Genomic DNA, 25,568 nt, shown 5'->3' on the forward strand with positions numbered 1-25,568 from the left:
GTTCATTAGAGGTGTGTCTGTTGTCAGGGTGCAGAAGGTCTGTGCTGGGGTGACGTAGTGGGGCACTTGTCAGTGCCACGCCATGCGGGCTCTTAACGCGTCTCTTCTGTGTGTCCGCAGGGCGTTGACTCTGGGAGGAGGACTGCCGCATTTGGAACACCTGAACCTCTCGGGGTGTCTCACTGTAACTGGTGCAGGCCTGCAGGAGTTGGTTTCTGCATGCCCCTCTCTAAAAGATGAACACTTTTACTACTGTGACAACATTAACGGTAATGTCTTTCTGTGAAGATGTGATGCTTTTCTGGGGAGTGATGCTCAGTGTAGGCACTTCCTAACACAGAAAGAACCACCAAAACCTCACCTTTTTTAATGTCTGTGTAGCATTGAGTTTCACAGATAAACTACAAAATTATGACTGTTAAATCAGTTTAACCTCATTTTTTACTTTTTTTTTTCCTGTAACACTAGTACAGTTCTGTATTATGCAGGAAAGCATTTTTAGTGCCTGTATCTCTTAACTTGGTTTAGCATAACTAACAGGGGTAGAAAGTCTCCATAGTTGTACATTTTCTGTATAATCTCATAATCTCAGACAGAGGCTTTCTCCTTAGGTTGGTACCAAAGCAGGGACTTCTAGGTAACCGAGGATGTGTGTTTTGCCATGCAAACCTCACAGATTGCACTAGTTTTGGTATAGGATATTTTTGATTCTACCATCACATGGCCTTGTGGAAAACGTAATGCAGTTATTTTTCTGGTTTTGCTTGAGTCAGTAACTTAGGGATGGATCTAGGCTGGAGAAGGATCTGTATAAATGCATAAAATCTGTTCACGGTGCAAGTCTTTTTGGTGTTTACCACGCTGGAATTCAGTCTAGTAAGTCCAGTAAGCATTCCTAGCATTAGAGGTGGGAACCATGGTGTGAGTGGTATTCCATGTGTGAATTTAAAACAGGTAAGTGCAATAGGAGGCAAGGGAAAAAGAAGTTCACAGGCCTGTACAAGCTAATTGTGTGTAAACCAAAATTGTATTGTCATAGTTCATGGTGTCCAGCTCAATAATTTGTATCCATATTGACATGCAGCCCCAGCCTGGGTACCAGATGCCAGAACTTTGGTACTGCAGGTAAATCTGTACTGATATATGGGTATTCAAGCCATTGAAATCAATACAAGATGATGCACTTGGATTGGATTGTAATATTAGAAGTGAAAGTATTAAGTCTTACTTTGTTTCCCTAATTTTTGCACTTTATGCACTTTTTTGACACTGCTTATTTTTTTCTTTTGACACACTTGATTTTTGTTACTTCCTTGAATTCCATCTAGATTACACATTTAAAAATCTATTTTCAGTTGTCTTTCATTTCCATCTGAAAGTTTGAAATTATTTTTTAGAAATCCTTCACTTACTCTTTCCTGCATTATGTTGAGTTTAAAGATGTCTTCAAAGACCAATTAGAATCCTTTCCCTTTTACATCTGATTGGTTGCTACTTTTCCTCTGTTTATACTTCTGTCAGTACTACCAGACATAATTTGTCCTCAGACATTTCTGTTTTTCATCTTGGCCCTATAAAAAAAAAAACAGCATGATGTCTTTGTATTAGTTTACAATGCCCAATTCTGTGTATGAGTCCACCACTTTAAAGCTTGGCTGTTTCATAGTATCCTCAAGAAATTACTTAAATTTAAACAGAATATTTTTGAATTATTCTGTAAAGTTGTCTGATCCTCTTCCTGTTTATTTTCTTCCTTTTACTGCTTGCTGGAATCTGTGAACCTATAAGCTCTGCTTGGTTCTCTAAAGCATTATGCATGCCTTTGGATCAACAGTTACCCCTATAGAGTGAAATGTGCAGAACAGTGAGGCTGTAATGGTCTGACTTCCTGCATCTGTGGAGAAATAATGTCATCTGAGAAGTTTATGGCTTTATGGAAAGTAGCCTTTATAAATTAATCCCCTGCAGTTTTTTCTGGGTTTTGTTCCTTGTATTTTCAATCAAACTTCATTGTGATAGGGCTGTTCAGTGTGAAACTGATGCCTTATTCCATTCTGTGGGCAGCAGGATTCCTACAACAGCTGTTTCTTTATCATTTGGCATTTCTAAAGTAACTAGGGAAAGCAGTAGCTGTTTCATTTAAATCAATCCATTTCTAAAGTTGTTTATTTGCACATTTACAGATTGTATCACTAACTGCTGTACAAAGTTTACGGATCTGTAAGCATGTGCAGAATAATTTCATAATTTTCTTTGCCCACCAGCTTATCAATGATTGTTTTCAGGGAAGGAGATGTATTCTGGGATCAGAGGTTGGAAAACCTGTTGATCTTGCAGAAAAAAAATGGAGCCAACAGCATGGAATTTAGCCATCTCTGAATAATAAAGATACGACTTTGTCATCTGCTGATAAATGAAGGCTTTGCTTTTACCCGCAGCTTATTTTCTTTTTTTTTTTTCTATGAACACTATGAAGATTTTCTTTCTCGGAAGATACTTTTTTCTTTGAACACTAAGCCTGATGGTACTCCTTACACACAACCCAGCTTCATTGGAATTTCTTTGTGAAGAGCTTAATATACATGTTTGGTAGGCACATTGGTTGCAATTTTTGTACTTTCAGCAGGTGTTTTTCTACCTTTTTAGTAGAGCAAGACTAGAAAGGTAGAGCAGCTATGGTGAGGTAATTGGGTTTGAGTCTGACTGCTGTTGCACACCAGTAACCTGGTACAATTTTTATGACCAGAAACCATGAATTTGCACACACTTCCAGATCTATTTTGCATTTGTTTACTGTTAGTTTCACTTCAGTTTTTGGTTTACATACTAATGTTTAGGATCTCTTATATTTGCACAGTGCTGGAGACTTGGCGTTAGATAGCCCTCAGCTGTAGCTGAAAACACATCTGTCAATGTACATCCCTTTTAATGGCTGATTTCATTTATCTAAATTAAACTTGGTTGTGGATCACACTGAACTTAGCAAGAAGAGTTGATTGTTTTAGATCTTGCCACTGAGTTCTTACTTTCCTAAGTCTGTTTTGTCCAGCTGATTCATTTCTCCATTTCAAAGCCTGGAGTGCTTTCACCTTTGGCATTAAAGATATGGGCTCCCTAATTTCTGCAGCAGTAGCTCTTTGCAGAATTTAATTATGATTCAGTTTCTAGACGTTCTTTTAATTATGTAGTCCTCAGGTTCTGTAATTAAAGAAATAGGGCAGAAGTTTGATTCTAATGATTCACTCTTCTGGCATCTAAAATGTCATTGGTCATAGTTAATCTGTCTTTCAGCAGTTAAACCAAGACTTTGCATGTTCTTTTAAGGTGTATGGACTACTGTGTGCAGACTTATGTGTTCTAAGAGTTAAGTCAGTCTAAATTCTACAGGTTACCAATGTAGTCACAAATCTCTGAAAGGATATTATATAGTGGTGACAGCCAGTTGCAGGGAGTGGTTCTATTACTATGATATTAGTCCGTTTTTTCATGTATTCTTGGTGGAATGCCAAACTTTGTTCTAGGGAATTCTGACTAATTTTTGTACACTTTTAAATGTAACAAAATGGAGTAATCAAATAAATGGAGTAATCAAATAGCTCTACTTCTTTCCTACATTATCAAACATGTTTATATGTTCACCACAAGTAAACAGACCTCACCTCTATTCAGAGTCCCCTAAGCATCTGAGTAATCAGATGTTCATGCAAAGAGCATTAGAGTAATCCAGTTCAGAAGTAACTAAACCAGTATCGTAGACTGTGGCAGGTTAGATGAGAATCTGATTAACTTTGCTTTCCCAGGTGAGCCCAAAACACATTTAATTTAGCACTTCACTGCTAGCACTTACTAAACCTTCACAGTCTGAGGGACCCTTGTAAAATATGCTTCTCCTTATGATCCCACTGCATGTGCTGTTCCTTCCCCACACTTCCATCACGTGTTGTTTTGAAAAAACTACATTTTGGACTCCTTGTTAAGTCCAGCAGTGATGGTATCTGGCTCATCCCTGTCAAGATGTTTTATTACATGAGCCATAACCTGATGCTGCCAACAGCTAGTGGTTGTTGCTATACCTGCCCATCAAAACTGTCAAAATTCATTCAAAATCATCAGCTGGTCCTCAAAGTGTGCAAATTGCTGTATGGAGGAGTGTCCTAGGTACACCATGCATTGCTAACCGGGCTGTGCTGAAAGCAGTAATGGGCAGATGAAGATGGGAGATAGTGGAACAGATTGCCCAGAAAGGTGGTGCAAGACTCATCCCTAGACACATTTGGGGTCAGCCTGAATGGGGTTTCTGAGCAACCATATCTAGTTGAAGATGTGCCTGATTATTGCAAGGGGGTTGGAACTAGATGACTTTTAAAGATCCCATCTAACCCAAATTATTCTGACCCTATGAAGTGATTAATCTCCACTGTTAGGTTGAAATGACCATCACACTGGACAATATGAAAGGAATATATTACCATGTTGCTTAGCCTAATGCATCAGTGGGGTGAGAGGAATTGGAGACCTCATATACAGAATGAAGTTTATGAAGTCAGAGTATATGTATATGATGTCAGAGGTTATGAAGCCAAAGAGATGTAGCCAAAGGTCAGTGGTAGTAAATAAAGCCAGGGAAACAAACACAGTGTCTGCAGCTATCAAAAGTAAAGGCATTTGAATTTTGCTGTCTGTATCAAATGTAAAAAAGAGCAAACTAAGGAGCACTAGGGATTTTATAGAGGAGTTAAATTACTTTTGATGAAGGAGATCCATGTCAAACCATAAATCACTTGAACCCAGATAGCCTTACTGTTTAACCAACCATTAATGATACTTACTACCTTGTTATAATAAGAGCATAAAATACCCTCCAAATGGTGGGAGCTGCTTGTATATGCTAAGAAAGAGTATGGGGAGGGCTGATTTCAGAAGACTGAACCCCCAGCGTTTCATTTTATCAGAATTCTTTATTACAGGCTATAAAGGAAAGTTAGTGATAGTATGAGGATTAGACATGGAGCAAGAAATGTAGTGTGGGAAGAAGGGTGAAATTTCACTGTGAGATATGCTTAGTGTCATTGTGTCATTTCTAAGTCAGTGCCTAATAAATTGGGAAATGAACATATAAGCTTTTCAGATGGTCCAGTTTATGTAGAAGTATCCAAGCTTTTCAGATCTTTAGCTGCGATAAGAGTGGTTTAAATTTAAAAACTGAAAGCCTGTTCCCCTCCCAAGAGTTCTGTGCTGAGATCAGTCTTACTCAGCATTTCCCCTGTGTTATGGTGTAAGAAATGCACACAATAATTTCCATGTTTTTGAGCGGTGCTGTGTGGTCTCCAAGTAATGGTACTGATGCTGATGGTTTCCAGAAGGACATCTAAGAAGCTTCACTATAGCTGTATGTGTGGTTGAATATCTGGTGGCTGGGAATAATCCAACTGTGCTTGCATGAAACTGAATTCAGAGCTGGCAGTTGCAGTGTGGAGATAATGATTTCAGACAGCTGTTGGTGCTAATTCTGAGATCTTTCCTATTTGCAGCAGCAGCCAAAAAAGCCACCAATATTACCATCGTCAGGGTGGTGAAAACAAGATAGAGGGTGCTGTGCATGGTCCTGGAAGCCTTGGGGCACTCACATGTGGAGCACTGCATGCGGGTTTGGTGTCCCCATCCTGAGGAGAGTGTACACTGGAGTTACTGAAGATACAGAAGAGGCCTTCTAAAAAGTTAGGGAACTGAACACTCAAAAGGCTGGATGTTTCAGTGAGATGGCTGAAAAGAGGGGCATGACTGTTTACAGAACTGGGAAAGCAGTAGATGAGGTGAATGTGCAGTGGTAATTCTCCAAATCTTGCAGTGTTAGAGCTCAGGGGCACTGGGTGAAGCTGGTAAGCAATTTAAAGGAGATGCACAGTGTGGTGAAATTGTGGAATTTGGTCCAGTGGGGAATTGTGGAAAGAGGTTTAAAAAGAGGTTAAAAACCTGCATGCACAACTGAGCCATAAAAAAATGGAAGAAATGGATTTCAGTGTCCCTTGATGTAACAGTTGGGGTTGCTGGAAAAACACAAAAGGTGTGCATGATAGGCTTATGTCATGTCCCTAAACACAACTTGATGTTGCCAGTGGTGAAGGTAGTGTTAGATGAAGCATTGGTCAGACCTAGAAGTTTGTATGTTCCAGTTAGGAGCATGAGGAGTAACAAAAAGAGCAAGAAAAGGATGAAAAACAATATTGAATTATACCAAGAATTCCCTTCCTTGGGATGTTGTGGTTCTGTATGTTTTGTCAACAAACATTTTGCTAGAAACGTGGCAGTTGCTTCAGAATCACTGCTGTGCTGCGTAGCTGTGGCAGTGCTGGGGAAGGTCAGCTACGACTTGGGAAATGCTGCTGCACAGAACATGCTCTGCTAAACCAGCTGTTCAGAAGCACCGAGTCTCCTTGCTAAAGAACTTGTGAAGAAGCTTTCAAACTAGCTCGTAAGTGATGTGGAGGATCAAAATATAGTGCAGGTGAATAAAAACATTTGAAAAGGAAACTGAGTTTATTGACCAATGAAATTGGTTACTGTACTGTAACTGTAGTCTTTTGTTATAGTTTCAGGTGTTTTATTCAGTCTCATGTACCTTAACTTATTTACAGTCTAGAGTATTGCTTATTGGTGTGTGGCATGAAGTAGGATGCTGGTTTTAAGGCTTCAGATGCTTGGAAATTAATTGAATTATGACTTTACTGTTGAAGGCGGTAAAAAAAGCCAGATCTAGCATGGTGCCCTCATTCATTATAAGATTTTGTTAGAATTTCTAAATACAGGAAAAACACCTAAAGTACTTGTTGTTTTGTCTGTCATACAAATGGGGGAAACGTGTTGTCCTGATGAGGTCTTCACCAGCTTGTGTTGGCTCAGCAACCCACTTCCAGTTTTTGTTGGGTGCCAGAGTTCAGCCAGAACTGATTGTAGAGTATAAATGGGTCTCAAAGCAGGCATATGGCTGCAGGAAATAAAATCCTGTTTGAATAAATACAATAATTTCTTATCTCATGGTCACTGTAACGTTTTAAATGAAAGGGGTAAGTGAAGGTAAGTGGAGGTGTGTAGAGTTACAGTTGTCCTGTCTGTGCTTGCAACTCGTTATTTCTTTCTGAATGGCTCATTTTTAGCCTTATGGCTTCTGATGACTGCAGTGATGCTAAGGTGATTCTCTCTTTAGTTTTTTAATTTCTAGTCAAGAGTATGTGAGAGTCTGGCCAACCATGAATTGTTCATGAAGAAAAAAATACTTCCAGCCTAAAAAACTGTTTTCATCACCATAGGCATAGTTTTGGAGGTTATGGTTTCTTTGGTAATGTCATGATGTCATCATCTGAATTTGAAAAATGGGAATTAAAAATGCATTGTCAAAAAGACTCCGTTCTGAAGCTGTGGCAGTGTGCATAAAGTTGCTCATTTAGTGTTGGTCATGGTACTTATGTGTAATTTTGGATGTGCTATCTTCATGGGACTAAGCTATGGAGCAAAAATCTCTTGAAAAACACCCGTTCCAAGTGAGATTTTTACACTGTCATAATGTTGGCAGCATTTTGGACTTGATGGTGCTGAATGCAGTGCATTGTAAAAAAAGACTTTTCTGTATCACCAGTTTATAAGAATTATGAGTCTAAATAAGTGGCCTTTCATTCTTTTCACGATTCTGTTGTTTTTGTGCAGGTCCTCATGCTGAAACCGCCAGTGGATGCCAGAATTTGCAGTGTGGTTTTCGGGCCTGCTGCCGCTCTGGCGAATGACCGCTGACTTCTGATCTTTCGGTCTACTTCATTTAGCTGAGCAGGCTTCCTCTCATGCACTTTACTTACAGTTCGCATCTTGTGTTAACAATCCTTGGAGTGAGACTTGTTATACTAGCCTGACCCTGCCCACAACTTCAGAATCTTAATTATGAGTGTACTGTACAGTGTTGTAACAATCTCACAACCTCATTTGGCTTGAAGGGTGTTGGGTTTTATTTTACATAATTTGGGGAAGATGGGAAATTCTTCAGTTTTTTTCTTTTTAATGCCACTTTATTCCAATTTTGGCACTTAAGTATACTTTACTGCATTATTTTGTGTTAGGTGACTTCCTTTTTATAATTTTGAGTCCGTAAGTACAGTATAAACCTCCGCAGAGAATTTGAATTTTATTGTTTGCATTTGGGTAATAATTACACATCTTTAGGAGCCTGGTTTCTTGCCCTTTCCTCTCATCCTGAAGTTGTTCTTTACATTGCAAAATTAGGGAAATTGCCACCTTCCTTTTGCATTTGGTTTTGTATTTGGGCTTGAAAGACATACTCAAATAAAACATTCCCACCAATAAAAAAATGTGTACAGCAGTTGAATATCTGTGCTTTAAAAGTGCCATGCCAGAAGGCTGCAGAGGTTGGGCAGGTGGGTGGGTGTTGTCATGGTTGCAGAGCTGTGAACTGTGCAGAATCTATGGGGGTTTTGGTTTGGTTTTATGGTTCCCATGACTCTGCTAAGGTGCATTTTTGTAACAGCTTCAGAGGAAGTGAATTTTCATTAATCTGAACTCTGTGAAAGACGACAATACATTTTTGCCCTTACTTTGATAGTTAAAAAGATTGCTCTGGCCAGTAGAGACTGGCAGGGAGCAGAAAATCTGCTGTGATGAGTGAAACGTGTGCTAGGAAGAGATGAGGAGTGCATGAGCGTGTGTGTGGTGGTATGGGGGAGAGGAGAGCCAGCCAGGGAGAGGAGACCTGGGCAGGTTGGAGGGATGAGTACTGTAGCCCATGGCAAGTAGTGAATGTCAATGGCCACCTGCTCATGGTTGACACAGTTGCAGACTGTTTTTTTCTACAGCAGAGGAAGGGCAGGTGTCTGCTATTGGAGAAAGCAGAGGTGGGGTTTTTTTTTCCTCTTATCCCGCCTAATTTTAAGACTGACAATACAAACCAGTAATTTTTACCTGTTTTTCTAATTGGATAAATTCTTTTGAGTAGTATTTATTTAGAACAGCAGTCACGGTGACATAGTAGCTTCCAAGATTCTCAGTGTCTGAGAAGTCAGTGTACAGGCAGAGCTGGAGGCTGTGATAAAGTGTAAGTTTTGCCACCATCTCGCTAAACTGAAGAGTAAGGAAAGAAAAACTCTAGTTGAGTGTAGACACAACTGAGGATGGATTGAACTGCAGAAACACCATGGAATAAACTTGGGAGATGTCATCAGTGTTCAGCAAAACATCATGTAATGATAGTGTGCTTTCTAGTGGGGCCTGTAGAAGGGAGGGAACCTGTGGCAGCAACCCCTGACTCTCAGCTGGTCTGTGCGTGCTCAGAGAGCTGGCAGACACTGTAGTGAGGCCACTCCTGATCATCTTGGAAAGGTCATGGAGAATCAGGGGAGGTGGCTGAGGACTGCAAAAAAGCAAATGTCACCCTGGTCTTCAAAGGAGGAGCCAAGGAACTATTGGTCAGTCAGTATCACCTCTATCCCTGGAAAGGTAATGGAGTGTCTCATTCTGGAGGCCATCTCTATTTGCACGGATGACAGGAAGGTGAGCAGGAATAGTCAGCATGGAGTCACTGTTTGACCAACCCAGTTTCCCTCTATGATGGAACAACTAACTGGTTAGATGAGGGAAGAGCAGTGGACTGTCAAACCCGACCTCAGTAAGGTTTTTGACACTTTCTCCCCCAAACATCCTCATAGGCAAACTCAGGAAGTGTGGGTTGCATGAGTGGACAGTGAGGTGAATTAGGACTTGGCTGAACAGCAGATCCTAGAGGTTGTAATCAGTGCCACAGGGTCTAGTTGGAGGCCTGTCATTAGGGCTGACCCACAGGGTTCAATACTGGTTTTAGGATTGTTTAACTTCTTCATCAGTGACTGGGATGAAGGTCCAGATACCTCCTCAGCAAGTTCTCTGACAACACAAAGCTGGGAGGAGCTTTGGATTGATCTCCCCAAGTGCTGTGCAGATATTCAGAAGTACCTGGGCAGGTTGGAGAGGTGGGCAGAAAGCAACCATCTGAAATTCAACAAAGGCAAGTTCAGGGTCCTGGTGAACACTTCCTAAGCTCAACCCACTGTCATTTTCACTAGAAGAATTTGATTAGCAAGATAGCAGCAGGAAAAGGGTATGTATTTATATCAGTAGTAATAGCACAACTACTTACATACTAGTAAGTGAATTTGGTTTTCAGTTAGCTGTTCTTTTGATAATCTTTCACTTGCAGACAAGGATTTCATACTTGTAAGTAATTTAATCAAATTTTTGTATTAAAGGAATGAGCTTCTGCTTAAGGTTTGATAAAATATTTATTAAATCCTTCATCTTTAACTTCTTAAGAAAATGTCTTACACCTTTAAATTGTGCTGGCATTATACAGATATAAAATAAAAAATAGGATGTGAAGCAGCCTCTTAAAAATTGAAGTATGCTAAAAATTCAGGAACTGAGGTACAGAATTTTTTTTTTTTATTTACAAGTGTCTTTTGAAGAGGAAGAATGTCTGTAGATAAACTGACTAGCTACAAGAATACCAAGGAATCATTTTACTCTGCACTGTCATTTATGTGTGGTCATGTGTGATGCTTTAAGAGTGTGAGGTCACACAGGGAGCTATAAAAGACTATATAAAGATCACCTATTAGTACTGGAAGTTTACACTGTCAGTCTCCTCCTTAGACGTAATTAGTGGTTTTAGGGAAAAAAATCTACTAAAAATCATGTTCTCATTTGATTTTTAAAATACTTGGAATAGCTCAGTAGTGAAATCATATATTTACACCTATATAAGCAAATTTATTGCAGTACTCTGACTGGTCTATATTACCTATTTCGCACAAGTGAAGCAACATAAATCCATACCGAGAGAACATTTTGGGGATAAGCATGAACATACACAGCCAGAGCAAATTCAACATTGGAAACATCAATGGTGTGAACTCTTGTGCTGTGTACAGCTTCTATTAAAGGTCTCACTTCGGAATATGGCATATGAATAGGAAATCCAGAGACCTGGAAGGAAGAAAGAGAAAAAAACACATAATAAGAAAAAATGAAAGCACCTGAATAAATACATAGTTTAAAAAAAATTACATGCTGAGTAAAATTATCTCTTCTGCCAGCCTGAGGCGATGCAATAGAAGAACCTATGTTTGTGTTTTGGTAACGCCTCCCTTTTTCCCATACTCCAGGCAAGCTTATGACATTTTTCCTCTTTAATTTGGTTTAAGTTCCAAGTAAAGTTCTTTATTCTAGTGCATTCTAAAGTTACATTAATGAACACTTAGAGCAGAGCTTCATTGCTTTTTTGTCTTGTGGCTGGTTTTAAATCGGCCTGTTCTTCTGGTTTGGGATTTGAGCAAATGAATCCTGTTCAACAGGAACTGAAGCCTCAACTCCTTTTGGAGCTGGCCAGAGCTGCCAGTACAGTCACATGTGTTCCATGTGGAAAGCAGAAGGCCCTTCCAACAGCCTGGAGGAAGAATGCACAGGCACAACAGTGACTGCAGTAAACACATCAGCCAATTTTATTCTGTCTTTATAAGCAAAGACTAGAAAACTGAAGAAAAGCATGTTGTGTGGGGGCCTGCACATGTAGGTAGACTGTGTGTAGCACTACTCAGCACCAGCAGCAGGTTCTTTACTGACCCTGGGAGCTGCTGCACCAGTCTCCCCAAGGGAGACTGCACTTGTGTTTATGTACTGGCAGTAGTGACTGTTGTGCAGCAATAAAACAACAGTGCACCCAATTAACTTTATATTCTTATGTTCAGCAGAAACTTTATCTTCAACATTACAAATGAAATAAACCGGATCATCACTCCTCCTCTCTATAAATACTACAATGGTTTATCTTTGGTGTAACATATCTTGTGAATTTTGGTAGTAGAAGAAATAACTAGCCTAGGACACTCTTCAATACCATCCAGTAACGATAGTAAACCCTAGGGATTTAACTTATTGCTTTTATGCACAAGCCGTTTATATTCACAAGTGTACCCTGTAATATCCCAGCTGTTTTTGCAGCTCTGCCTGATGGTCATCTTCTACATCTTTGCCATGATTTTGTTCCAGCAGTGGCAAAAAGTTACGGAGGGTGGAGGTGCAGTATCTGTTCCACCGTGTTGGGCGTGTTGGTCTCCATTCCATAATCTTATCTTTTAATATTTTTTCAATCCTGCAATGAGATAGACTGATTATTACAATTCTAGTATTGGGCATCTGAACTGATCTGCCTTGGGAGACAGTACAGATTCTGAGAACCACACATGACCTCAGTTAAACTTACTGCTCACTAGAAGTGCAGAAAAGCCAACATAGCTGTGTAGTAATGTCTGCATTGTCAGAACCTGCATGGAAGGCCATGGGCTTTCAACCCCTTTTTAGTTTACACCCTCTCATTCCCCCACAGCATTCTGCTGTTTGTGAAATGGTAGAGCAATGATTGATAGTTCTTTCAACCTGGCAATCTCTAGACAGGGGATTTTAAAAAGCCCTGAAACAATAGCTTCTGATTTTTTTTAGGCCATTTCTCCTGGAATTGAAAGCAGATTTTTAGGATGTAGGCATGAATAGCTAGGAATGCTCTGGGATCACCACTGATGACATTTGTTCTGGAGGTCACATTACCTGCTCTGTAGTTCCAGTGCAGCAGCCTTATCAGAATGCTCATAAGTTAATTCTTCAGGCTAGCAATAAATAAAATAAAATAAAATAAGTATTAACACGTGCAATCTCTTCCAAACATATAACAGTGTAACTTCAGGAGTTTCTGCCTTGATGATGGTAACAGGAGTTTACAATTGTGCTAAAATAATCTATTTTTTAACAGACACATGATAAAAATTTAACAAGCTATTCCTGTGTAATATTGGGTTCCCCCCCCAGTAAATTTCAACTGCTTACAGCTTTGATAACTGTACAGGAATCTGAGACAAAAGTTGACTTTTTCTTTATGATACTGAGCTACTACTTTAGATATGTTTGTGTTAAAGATTTATCCCATTTACTTCACTGTTGCCCTGAGATCTTAAGTAGACAGAGGGAAAAAGCATTAATTAATTAAATTAAAATCAACTTTTTACAGTATTCCTGCTTTCCTTTTCTTAAAGGAATAACTGGGAAATCTTTTTAAAAGCCAATGCTATTACATAAATACACTTAACTGAAGAAATCTAAAGAACTCAGCATGTGCTTTTTTATACCAAGCCTGTGATGTCTCAAACTCTCTTTTTGAGTTGGCAATAGATCCATCAATACCTGAATGCTGTGGAGACCAGGGAATGGCAAGCTTCTTGAAAAGAAAGGCTTCCAATGTTTTGGTTTGCTGATATCAAAATTTATCCTTCCTGGGGAATCATATTCTTGCATATTAAACCAGATCTACAGGAAAGCAAATTTGGTTTAGCTTTCAGCATATAATCACACCTATGTAACACATTCCACTTATATAGCACTAAAATACTATATAATGTTAACCTGCTGTAGCAATTTTTTCTTCTGTTCTAAGCTGCATTTCACCCCTCTGGACTGCTGCACAATTTCTTCCTGAATTCTGATTAAATTCCTCCAAGAGCCCAAGCCAGTGCTGCTGTGGCTGTGATGCCTGGTAGCTGCTGCACCCCAGCACCACTGCTTTTTTAAGTGTACCTTGCAGAATACAAGTAGAGACTGCAGGCACACAAGACACAGCTTCTGTGCACATTTTGTCAGCAAGTGGAACCCATGTCTTGCACTCCCCATCTTTACAGACATTCATTTTGGCCTCTGCACCTAGTCTGGAGAACACAGGCACTGTAGGATTCATTAAATAACTGTTTCTAAGGCTGCAAAATGTACCAGCCCTTACTATGTAAATGTGTGTGACCCCTTGTAGCTGAGCTTCTGTGTAGAGCCTTCTAGGACAGCTGGTTCTGCCCCAGTTGGATGTGAGGTAGTGTGGCTCTCCTGGCAGCACACCCTGCTCAGTCTCACTGAGACTGGAATTGGGTGCCTTGAAAGATGTTGTTGTGTTCTGCAGTTCAAGTCAGTGCTTAAGTTCTTAGCTGCTTCTTCCAGCAATTAACAACTGAGTTACATTTTTCTTAACTGTAGGTTTAGTACTGCTTAAAAAAACACCAAACAACTCTATCACTCCCCAAAATGCTTTCAGTGAAACAAGTGACACTTTTAAATAAATGTGCTTTAGAATTTTAAGTTCTCATCTAAAGTCAGGATCTGTGTTTATAATAGAACATAGAAAATTAAATAACAAAACAAAACTCTTATTGCTTGGCATTCCAAAAAACTGAGGAGCAAACTCTTAAACTCAACTTCCAGTTCCCATTCAAAGAAACCCTAGGATTCTTTCTTTAAGTTCGCTTTCTATTTTCTCACTTTCAGATTTTCAGACACATCTTTCTACCTTGTCATCATGCCTCTGTGTCCCCAGAACCTGGGAGGTCTGTCTTCCAACCAAGGCAGGGAATGCTGCTGCAGCAGAGTTCCCAGGGTTTCTGAGCCTCCCAGTGCAGGCTCAGCACCCAGTCTGTGGCCACTCCTTCACCTGCACAGAGCTGCACAGCTCTTACAATCTCTCCTCTCTCACCCCACTATCTTGGAGAGTTTACAGCCACACAATAAATAATATATTATGAACATGCACTGCTATTACTTCCAAGTAGTAGTAGTGTAAATATACACTGTAATAGTGTAAAATAATACACTGTAATAGTGTAAAAGTAGTGTAAAATACACTGCTTCCAAGCAGTGTATTTTCAAATAAATGGGGAGGACTTGATGCCAGGCAGAAAATCAGTATCATCTTTGTGCCCTGAGGTGCCAGCTGTGCATTGTGCACATTGAAGCATTCAGTCTGTGCCTAGTATCACATGGGCAACTCAAGTGATTCCTTTATACTTTTTTTTCTCGTTTTTCAGTCACATTTCATCTGCAAACTATTATCTTTGAGGAATGACTACTTCTCACCTAAGCAGTTGTAATCTTAGGCCATTCACTCTGGGAAACATGTAAGTTAAACTCAGTAATGAAAATTACATTAACAGGTCTCTTGATCCACCTAAGTGCTGAATAAAAAAAAATCTTATTTGAATTACTTAAAGTAGCTGAAAAACCTACTTAAGATTTAATAATATTTCTAATAAATAATAGCCTAAATATGTTTACAATGATGAACAAATGATGCCAAAGGTTAAAAAAAAAATAAAAATCAAGTTATTAACCCTTACATGTACAGAACTGTGAGAAGACTGGGTGCACTTACATTATCACAGCTGATCAGACAGTACACATTTTTTAAGGGGCAGAAAGTATCATACTGCCCATAAAAACATCCAGTACTGGGATTCCAAATTACATACTGACTTTGTTCCAAAGTTAATACATACGCAGTTGGTCCCTAGGAAGGGAAAAAAAAAAAGTATGAGAAAGATGTTTGAAAATTAGCTAGAAGGACAGTATGCTTTGTATTCTTTGGATTACTAAATTTTTACTACTGGGCTTGATAGGGCTTTTTAGGGCAAACTCCTTGGAAGAATTTACAGGTTCATTACAGTTCAAGACTTGCATAATAACGTGGCAGAGAAATGTCAGATGTGCAGAACTCTGAGCCATTCTTAAGATACATATTCTGAAAGCTGTCTTGTCTCAGCTACAAACAGGTGTGAAATTCCACATACAGGAATGTTTACCAGATGCCACTTCAGTATCAACACATCCTGCTTGGCTACTGCCACAGCTCTCATCCATGGGAATCTCCGAGCTGAAGGACTTCCATCTAGTCAGCACACTCTGTGTCTCAGCCATCATCCTCCTTCTCAGGCACATAAGGAATTTCCCAGCTCCCTTTATAATCTCTTTCAGGAATCCCTAAACTGCTCTTCTATGTTCTTGTCATCCCTTCCATTTTCCAGGTATCCTGAAATACCTGGAATAAATCCCCTCCTTAGAAAACGCTTTCTTAACGACTAGCATTTCCATAAGATTTTGAGGGGAAAGAATGTATCTGAGTACCTGTTCCTGTCACTGCAGTATCTCAGAATGTGCTTAAGAAACTAGCTTAGACAGAATTTTTTACCAGAAAAACCTTTCACATGAATGCAGAAATTTGCATTATAAACAGTTACCAGCTTTTTGAAAAGAGCAGTATCGGTCAGTTGGGAATCTGAGTGCTTCCTTGAGAACAAAGGCATCTCCCAAGCAGCAAAACAACCTCAGTGTTTCAGTTCTGGGCCAGTCTGAGCCCAGCTGTTGCCAGAGTGGCTCCCAGCAGCCCAAGGCAGAGCAGAGGCCTCACCTGCCTTCATTACTGTGGGCAGAGGGAGAGGGACTTGTTCAGCCTGAACCAATCTCTCTTCACTACTGCTGCAGCTCTGCCATCAGCCAGAGAATCAGCAGATGTGTGTGACCACTAAGAATCCCTGGCATGCCCCATGCCTTCTCCTATCACCTCTGAACCTGTACCAGCTCCCACAAACTCTGTCAGAGTCTGTGTATCCATTACTGAGATGCTGTGAAGGGACCGTCTCCATCAATTTGTCCTGTATACACAATTTATACAAGCTAAAGTCAAATTAAGGGTTACAGATGCTTGGTTCTGTACTATTATGACAACTATTACCAGTTTCAGCATGGAAACAGAGGTCCAGGGAAAAAACTCAGACATATGCTAATATATACTTTCAATTTTTTATTTGCTTCTCTGAAAAGAATCAGTTCCCAGCATCAATGTTTAGACAATATCCTGGAAAAACATCCCAGCAAGAAACAACCCATTGCTGGGGACAAAAGACTTCACAAAACAAAAGTCAATACTTAGGCCAAATGAAAGAACTCTCTTACCTCAGGAATGGCATTTCCAATGATAAGCCAGGCTTTTTTCCCCATACCAAGAAAATAATTGCACAAGAGCACGGCATGTTCTTCCTCGTCTCCCGCCAGAAGATAAAGAAATTGCTAATTGAGGTATTAAAAAAAAAAAAAGAAAAGGTTTTTCTAGGCATTTATCAACTTAGAATATTTGATAATGTTTCTTAACTGTTTACACATCTGAAGCAAGGAGTCCTCTCAGATCTTTGCAACTAATATTTACCGTTTATTGGTCACTGCTTCAACACAGATGAAGAGTGAACAGTGTGAGTATCCATGATCTTATCACAAGAACCAGGGTCTTGTCTTTTTTAGAAAGACCATTTTTCAGAAACGTTCTGAAATTATAAAAACTTAATCTATGATAAACAAGGTCTGCTGTTACTCTCTAAATGACAGGATTTGTGTGACAGAGAAGGCTAAATATGCCATTATTGCTTACACTACATGCAATGACTTTTCTGTAGTTCCTTGGAATGACAATGAACCATTTTAAGTCTAGTTGTAAAGTCTCTATCAATCAGTATCCCTTCACTTGTGCATGACTGTGACATTATGGACTGGTTTATAACTGAGAAAAAATGGGAAAAACTTTGAAGCCTTTATGTATTCTTAGCTTATTGCAACCCATCAAAGATTAAATTTTTGGCTCAGATCAGAATAGCAGCTTCTTTAAAGCTTTGGTCCTTATTCTTTGAAACAACTGGCTCAAAGAAAAATATTCCTCACAATAACAGAATCACAGAATAATTTAGGTTTGAAGGGACCTCAAGAGCTAATCTAGTGCAACCTCTCTCCAAAAATAGTGGCCACTAGGATGTTCCATCACATTCAAGAGGATAAAGAACTTATTTATAATGCATTGCTTACATCTGATGTACTCCATAAATCACAAATTCCAGCAAATGACACACTATCTGGCAAAAAAGGAATCAAAGCAACATATCGAGCTACCAGCTCCTGCAAGAAAACAAAACAGAGCAAGTCACCCCTTTAATTCAAAATGCTCTAGTGTTACTATACCAGATGTGAAGAATATTGCTGTTTCCACTCAGTGATAAAACACTCAGTAACCTCAGTACAGTAGCAGCTAGCTCATTTTAGAACTTATATCAAAGGCTGATATGATATACTGCCATTGAGATTTGGCATAATTCTTTGTCTTTTAAAGACAATACTCATTAATACACTTATTTTTTTCCCCTGAGAAGACAAATATTATTTTACAGTATCATTATAGTTGGAATTACTGTGTGTTACACATAGTCATTCACGGTCATTAGTAGTTTTATTTTGTATCTGTAATTTTCCCTTTGCATAAGGTGCAGCTGTACAGCAGAGACACAAAGCTGGGATTTGCTTATGTGCACATGCACAGGCAAACATCCATCCTGAAATCTGTATCTCAGAGACTTCACTATCAAAAGATTTCTAAATACTTACTGCTGCTGTTTGAGATCCATTTGGGACAGCATCAAGAAGCTCCTGTGGTGGATTCAGAGGTTTGATATATCTGGTAATAAAAACTGTTTTTCCATCAAGGTCAATTACAGTTGTTAGGCACTGGCGGTTTGGAAACTTTGATGTACATTCAGCTTCATATTTTTCTGCTGCCTGGAGCAGTTTCTCATCTTCTTGGGTATCAAACTTCAAAAGACAGTAGAATTTATACAAAAACAGTTTTATTTATAGTTTGGACTTAAGTCTTTACTTATATTTGGTCATTTTTCACCATTTAGAGGACAATAAAAAGTGTTAAATTCTTTTCTAATAGCACTTTGAACTCACCTTGTAGTATAAAGTTTTGCTTACAGACATAAAAGGAAGGTCAAGGCAATGGAAAATCAGGTAATCTGCATTCACTTATGAATGCCCACAATGATCTGTATGTATAAGCTGGCTTTATTAAAGCACTGAAAAATGCAGTGAAAGTTACGGCCAAGTAACACTGGGGGCATGAGGATGTAACACCACATATTAAGTCAAAAGTAAACAATTATGGTTAGGTACTAATCCTGTGTGCTATTCCTACAGCACTCCATTAAAATCACAATAGACAATATGCATAAAGTCCCAGTTAATACTGCAACAACACTGCTCAGTGCCAAAATATTTGCAGATAAAGTTCAAGTGATTTTAGGTGAATCCTTATAATTCAAAGGTGTTGAAAATTTTCACAATTTTAAATGAGATTTTTCAGAAGCAAATGTAGGACTCAAAAGCACATATTAATTATATAACACTGACAATTATTTCATGAAGATTAGAAGATGTCATCTTCCAAAGGTACTAAGATTGGTCACAATTATCTATTTAGAATTCCTTGTAGACTTCTAGTAGTGCTGAGAATTAAAGTTCATCCTTCGTAATATTTTTGTTTCAAGTAAGCCACTTTTGTCATTTGTTACTCTTCTTAAACTAAACTGAAGTGGAACAGCTGGGCACTGCCCTGCAGCTAGAACTCCAAATCTGAAGAGAAGGCACACAGTGGTGTTTCTTCTCAACCATAATTAAAAGCAGAAAAGTAGAGCCTCTGGCACATTGTAAATTTTAATGTAGAAATTTACTGCAAATATTACTGGCAAATAAGCAATTACTATGTCACGATCAAGTAACACTAATTGCAAAAAGGTTGCTGAATGGCACTAACCCAAGCTAAATCTTAAGCTGGGAACAACCAGAGTATCTCAGCTGATTTGTTAATATTGTACCTTCTTAAGCATTTCATTCATCTAACAGAGGTTCAGGAAGGACAGCAGGAAAGAGGAAAAATAAGTAAAGAAACAAAAAAGGAATCATAAAATTAAAATAAAATTATGCTTAGCATCCTAAAACACTATACAAGTATTTCAAATTAACTGCAGGTCAGGAATAGGAAGAAAGTATGGCAAATTATTTAGTTGTTGTTTTTTTTTTTCCCATAATACACAAACCTCTTTCTATAATAAGTGTATGTGTTGCATCTGGAGAGTTGCAGCAAATAATTTTAACCACTATTGTTGTTAGTCTAAAGCACTTCCGTTTTACTAATGAAACTGACAAAAATAGCAGCTGCTGTTTAGGAATTATTATCTTCAAGATCATGAGGCATGCATGAAGCCATAAATAATAAATGCTTATTTGAACAGTATAAACACAGAAGCAAGAAAATGCTCTTTGCACCTGCCACCTCCTTTTTGTCCACTGTTCACAAATACTCACATGAACACTTTATTGTTTACACAAATACATGGAAAAACTACCTGCTCACAGATAGGATTGCCAATTTGCTTTCTCTTAAGACTAAAATTAGATACCTGGGCAAAGTTATTTCTCATGCATTAAGTGCACGTCTCACTTAATGGTGCATCTAATTAAATTGAACTGAGATAAAAAATTTGAAATAAAAATGCTCCAAATTTGTATGAATGTCCTTCTGTATTCACGCCCTTTGGTACACTAAGGAGACCTATTAATATGCATCTCAGAACAGCACCACTGGAAACAAAGAGTGTGATGAATTAGTGATTAGTTACCTTCTCTCTGACAGACTCTCCAGGGATGAGCTGTGGTTCAATGGTAATAAACAGTGTTATATATGAGCCCTCACTCAGATTTCGCACAGAATCATAACCTCTCTCCATGCCCACATTCTTTTCTTTGCTGTAGCCAAGGAGGACTGGAGGAATATTGACCTTAAATGTACCATCAATCTACAACAGATACAGAAAAATACTTCTCATTAAAAGCAAAAAAGCAGAAGTTCCCTCTCACAAAAATTTGCTACTTGTGTCTGTATATTTTCTTCTTTTGATTGTTATTTTAAGTTACAAAATAATAAATGAGAGAATATGACATTTATGTTGATTAACTGTGGGGAAAACACAAGATAATTAATTGTTAAATATATTAATCACAACTTCAGCCTTTTTTACATATTATGAATACTAATATTTAATGAAATGGAAATCATACACACTAGCTCACAGAGAAAAAAAGAGTGCCAGCATTTCACGACTTTTCTTTCAAATAGCAAACTCTACATGGCTCTGTTTGCCTAGAAAAATGAAAAAATTGCAAAATACAGGTTGCAGAACTAATCTTCTCAAGGCGGCAGCAGACCAACAGGCTTTTGCCTGTGAGTGATGTGGGAATGATGGTCCAGCATCTCAGAGATGGACCCTCTTCCATGCACAACCTACTGACGTTTCTTGGGTGGAACTGGAACTGGGCCCGTTTATGCAGCTTCCACACAGAAGTGCTCTGACAGCCACCAGCCCTTTGCAGCTGCCCCTGCTACCACAAACAGAGAGTAAGGGCTTTCTGAAGGGCTGGCTGCAACAAGAGATGGCAAGCCCCACACTTGCTTGGGCAGCTTTCAATAGTGGAAGTACCCAGCTTTAAAAGAAAAGCAAAAAAAATCAAGCTACTAATTTGGACACAATTAAGGAAACTGCCACCAAAAAGGGTACCTTCAGTGGATGTGGAAAATGAACAGATGACTCACTGGCATGGCTCATCAAACATTTAAGAACAAAATTAAGTTTTGATGAAGAGAAAACTAAATATATCACTCAAAATTTCTGCTACAGTATATTAGAACAGGATGATGAAATGCTTCATTTGCTACTGAGATTTAGTTGCTAGATGCACCTTGATATAACCACTGTGCTGATCAGGCTTTTTGAAATTCCATATGAAATCCTATTCAAGATTCAAAAGAATCTCTGCTGCTGGGAAGATCTATAGAAGCACTCACATTCTGCTTAGGCAATCACAAACTGTCACACCTCCTCAAAGAGAGTCAGAAGTGCATCTGACAGGAATGCTGGAGCTACTCTGGTTCTACAGCAGAAAGACCGAGAAGCTGAAGAACAGAGGTTGACATCAGTATGGGAAATCCTTAAAGATGGATTGTGGATGGTGGCTGTGTCCTTCAATATATAAGCAGTCTGTTAAAATGTCAAATCTGCCCATTAAGTCTCTCAGGACTGTGAGCAAACACACTTCTCAGGTGAATTTCATTCATTCAACATGGAACAATTCCCTAGAAATGAGCACTAGATCATGTTGTTTCTTGTTTGTTGACCTGTAGCAATGGTGGTCATATTATGTGACATTGTCTACACAGGATGGCTAAAGCCTCATGAAAAGAAGGTCAGATCTTCTTGCTACTTACATCTTCTTTAAAATCTTCATGTTCCAGGGCACCACAGCCCTCAAACAGATAACTGATTAACCTCCCAAGCTGAAGAGAGCATATTATTAATGATCTAGCAGAAACAAGAGGACTAAGCCTGGTTAGACATACACTGTCCAAAACTTCTCAGCAATGAGAAGTATCCTATGCTTTCCTGAGTCCCATGACAATTACATTCTGTTATGCTTTGCAGACAGCCCAAGAATACCACTTTGATTACCAAGCACTGCCCTCAAATTAAATTAGACTCCTACAGATTTTTTCTCCACCCCAAGAATCTTCTGGGAGGTTCAGAGTATGCCTTGAAGTCCTGAAGGTTCTGAAAAGTGCCCTATGTGGCCAGAGAATAGCAAATGAACGTGTCATTAAGAAAGCAACTGATGTCTCAGTTTCTTACTTCATGAAGATTCTGACTTGTGATCAGATTATTTGATCTACACATACAAGCAACTACCATACAGAAGTCCTACAGCTGCATTAAAATATGATAGGACTATCAATGGAAAGAAGTAGTTTCATTAAACTAAGTCCAGAATGACTGGGTGGACAAAAAAAAGCATTTCCTCTGTGAAGAAGTGCATACTTTATTACTACTCCCATGACTAACTGTTGCTATTTCTTGAAGAAAGCTTCTCTTGTAAAGTTCTAAAAATGGAAGAAAGAAGGGATTGTGAAAGGCAAAGATCAAAATCTTGTGACTCATGGAAAGTGTGAAGAAAAAGTTCAAATTCCCTCATCTATCTAGGTGATTCTATTCCTAGTTCATCCGTCTACGCTGTGCAATACCAGAGCCCTCAAAACCACTGAGAAAACCACCTAAAAATTCTGTGCTTTTAATCTTGCTTCTGAAGGAAGCCAGGCTGCATTGTCACTGTTGAGTATGTTTTATCTCTTCTCCCTTCAAAACCTTGAACTTACTGGGAAATACTCATCAAACCTGTCAAAAAAATCCCAGTGGTTTCAAACACATCTTCAAACAATTCCATAAAAATAAAATAACAATTACAAAGAACATAATTAAATCTGACATTCCATTTCCAGCTCTTTTCCATTCTCAGTTCTGCATTTTAATTCAAATAAAATCACTTACCCTTGCTTGAAAATATATGGTAGTAAATGGAATCTTAACACATCCCAGCCAGTGTCTCTCAATATGAGTGTGGATTCCACTTCCTCTTTCACGATCATCCTATTAAAAAGTTGCCCAACATAAAACTTTGTAAGCTTCATTTCCTTTGATTCAATCAACAACTGAATCAAGGCATTAATAAAAATTCTGTATTAATTTTCTCTAAGTATCAGTTCCATTACTAGTGCAGCAGTTAATTATTGTACACACCTTTCAAGCACACCAGATGCTGAAAACATCTAAGAACATCACAGTTCATGATACAATGTGCTTGCACCTTAGGGACTAAGTCCTGTATAATCTGTGATGGAGAACTTAAAATTCTGACCAGGAGTCCACAAGACCCTTGTCAAAGTAAATGAAGCTCTGATCTTCTAATAAAGTATTTTATTAGTATTTAGAAAAGCTTTTTGAAGTTAAAATTGTATGAAAATCTAAGTAAATCCTGTGAAATGGAAAACTGTTTTTGTGTGCGCTTCCCATCAGATTTCCCAATCTTTTATGATCAGCCTAGAAATTATTTAAAAAAACCTCTGGCATGACATCCAAGTTTCAAGAGTGTAGCTTTCTTCCTTCTGCTTTATCAAGTATCATTTCAGTTTTGAGGACAGAATTCCATTCTCAGTGAAATGTGTGCATTATTTATTTCTGGGTTATGTTTTCAAGAATGTTGAGTGCTGCTATTTTTGTGTCTGCTGAATTGACTAGGAAAGCTTTCGCTGGGTTCAACAGGGGAAGGAGTTATGCCAACACTGAGAGCTTACAAAAATTTCTTGTTACTAGTACTTGCAATTTTTGTCTCATTCAAAAAAATTAATACAAACAATGAATAGATGGTTTGGGCTTTTTTTTATTATTATTATTTCACCAAAGAGCTTGCAAAAAAAGATGAGACAAAGCGTAACAAGACAGTTAGTAAAAATACAAGAATTGGGATTACTCATCCGGAATGAAGTAAAAAACTCTGATTAAGGTTAAGAACAGAATTCAGATTACAATTCATATTGCCTCTCAGTTTTAGGATCTCCAATTTCATTAAATATTAGCAAAACATATTACATACATGTGTTCAATTCTAGAAGCACTTTATGTGGTACAAGCTGAATTTGTACAAAGTTTAACCCTGTAAAATTGCTCCCTCTGACAACCTTGTATCAACTAGATACAAAATCATAAGGAACGACAAAATAGAGAAAAGAGAGGCACAGGAGGGGGAAAGTTATTACATGGAAAAGTCTTGTTCTGACAACTTCAGAAAGCTCATAATGTACTCTAATATACACTGTCCTTCAATTATTAACTTACCTCTACAGCATCATGAAGTACTTCATCAAAAACATTAATGAAGACTTCATCTTTCACTGACTGCAAACTGTGGGTGCTGTAGTCACCATTAGGAGCTCTGAAGAGGTTAAATAAATCAAAAAAGTGATTTGAACAGTACAGGAAAATGAGCATAAATCTGGATGCTCAAATTAAATTATTATTATTATGCAGAAATAATTTGCTTTCATTTTGCCATACCTAAATGGAAGCTCAAGTTCCTCATTCCAGCAGGGGCTTGGACCTTCTGCTGTTGTTGTCCGGCAGACTGTTCGCTGAAAAGAAACTTCTACAAAAGGACGGACCAACACCTACAAATAGATATCAAAAGAAAGGAAACAGACCTCTGTGGAAATTCATCAGAGCACATTAAATTACACATTTCATGCATTTAGAAAAACATACATTGTGGCAATCAGGCTGGCTCAGCCCAGATATAATTTTAATACATCTTTAATATTGCACTTCATGTGTTTCTAAGCATTTATGAAGCTTGAAAAAAATATTTTATACACTAGCATTTGCGAAAGTTTATGTGTATTCAGAATACTTGACATATTTATATACACTGACAAAACCACCTTTTCTCCTGAGAGTGGAAAAGCTACAGGGTATCTAATCAAGGAAAGCAACTGAAACAGAACATGTGATGCAGACACCAGTGGAAAAAAGTGCACTTGTATCCTCTTATCTGTAATCCGAGAAGCCTACAGCTACAATCCCAGCTGTCCCTGAAACTGGCTCCTATGACAGATAAGTAACTCCATCTAGACAAAACAAACCACTAATGTGATTAAAAATGCCTTATTTAACAGTCAAATGCATATGGCAGAACCTTTTCTACATTTCAAAAAGCTGTAATTTTGAAGGAAAATCATAAGGAAACCAGTAAAACCCTGAGGGTATTTCATCTTGATTCACAAGGATGCTGAATTTCATTTCAAGTAGCAAACAATTGAATTTCAGTGCCAGCCATAAGAATGGCTGTGCTGGTTTAGACTAGGAGTGTACTGGACCCAAAGTACAGCCTGTGAAAACAGCCAGCAGCCAATACACACAGAAAAGTTA

At 38.5% G+C, this 25,568-nt stretch overlaps 2 protein-coding genes and 1 long non-coding RNA gene across 12 annotated transcripts in view; 2 read left to right on the top strand and 1 right to left on the bottom strand.

Moving 5' to 3' along the window:
• Positions 1-8,371, top strand: part of FBXL5 (F-box and leucine rich repeat protein 5) — a 34,232-nt gene extending 25,861 nt beyond the window's left edge. For 3 of the 9 annotated variants that reach the window (XM_033513597.1, XM_015624151.3, XM_015624153.3), the window contains 2 exons: positions 121-269; positions 7,702-8,371. In XM_033513597.1, the coding sequence (XP_033369488.1) occupies positions 121-269; positions 7,702-7,778 (226 nt within the window). In that variant the 3' untranslated portion in view covers positions 7,779-8,371. Of the gene's footprint in view, positions 1-120; positions 270-2,285; positions 3,594-5,531; positions 6,506-7,701 lie in introns of those variants that run through there. The other 6 variants (XR_004496920.1, XR_004496921.1, XR_004496922.1 and 3 more) reach the window with 6 other exon arrangements.
• A 1,923-nt stretch (positions 8,372-10,294) lies between these two features.
• Positions 10,295-25,568, bottom strand: part of CC2D2A (coiled-coil and C2 domain containing 2A) — a 49,249-nt gene continuing 33,975 nt past the window's right edge. For both annotated transcript variants that reach the window (XM_015624149.3, XM_015624150.3), the window contains 12 exons: positions 24,702-24,811; positions 24,483-24,579; positions 23,139-23,237; positions 20,385-20,561; positions 18,313-18,516; positions 17,740-17,829; positions 16,843-16,956; positions 15,266-15,400; positions 13,264-13,386; positions 12,634-12,692; positions 12,004-12,181; positions 10,295-11,016 (listed from right to left, as the gene is read on the bottom strand). In XM_015624149.3, coding sequence (XP_015479635.1) covers positions 10,828-11,016; positions 12,004-12,181; positions 12,634-12,692; positions 13,264-13,386; positions 15,266-15,400; positions 16,843-16,956; positions 17,740-17,829; positions 18,313-18,516; positions 20,385-20,561; positions 23,139-23,237; positions 24,483-24,579; positions 24,702-24,811 — 1,575 coding nt within the window. In that variant the 3' untranslated portion in view covers positions 10,295-10,827. The remainder of the gene's footprint in view (positions 11,017-12,003; positions 12,182-12,633; positions 12,693-13,263; positions 13,387-15,265; positions 15,401-16,842; positions 16,957-17,739; positions 17,830-18,312; positions 18,517-20,384; positions 20,562-23,138; positions 23,238-24,482; positions 24,580-24,701; positions 24,812-25,568) is intronic.
• LOC117244238 lies at positions 13,819-19,790 on the top strand. Its single transcript, XR_004496926.1, has 2 exons — positions 13,819-15,011; positions 18,192-19,790. It is a non-coding gene; the product is annotated as an uncharacterized LOC117244238 (long non-coding RNA).

The sequence above is a fragment of the Parus major genome, chromosome 4 (genome assembly GCF_001522545.3).
Source record: "Parus major isolate Abel chromosome 4, Parus_major1.1, whole genome shotgun sequence".
In the NCBI taxonomy this organism is placed as follows: domain Eukaryota; kingdom Metazoa; phylum Chordata; class Aves; order Passeriformes; family Paridae; genus Parus; species Parus major.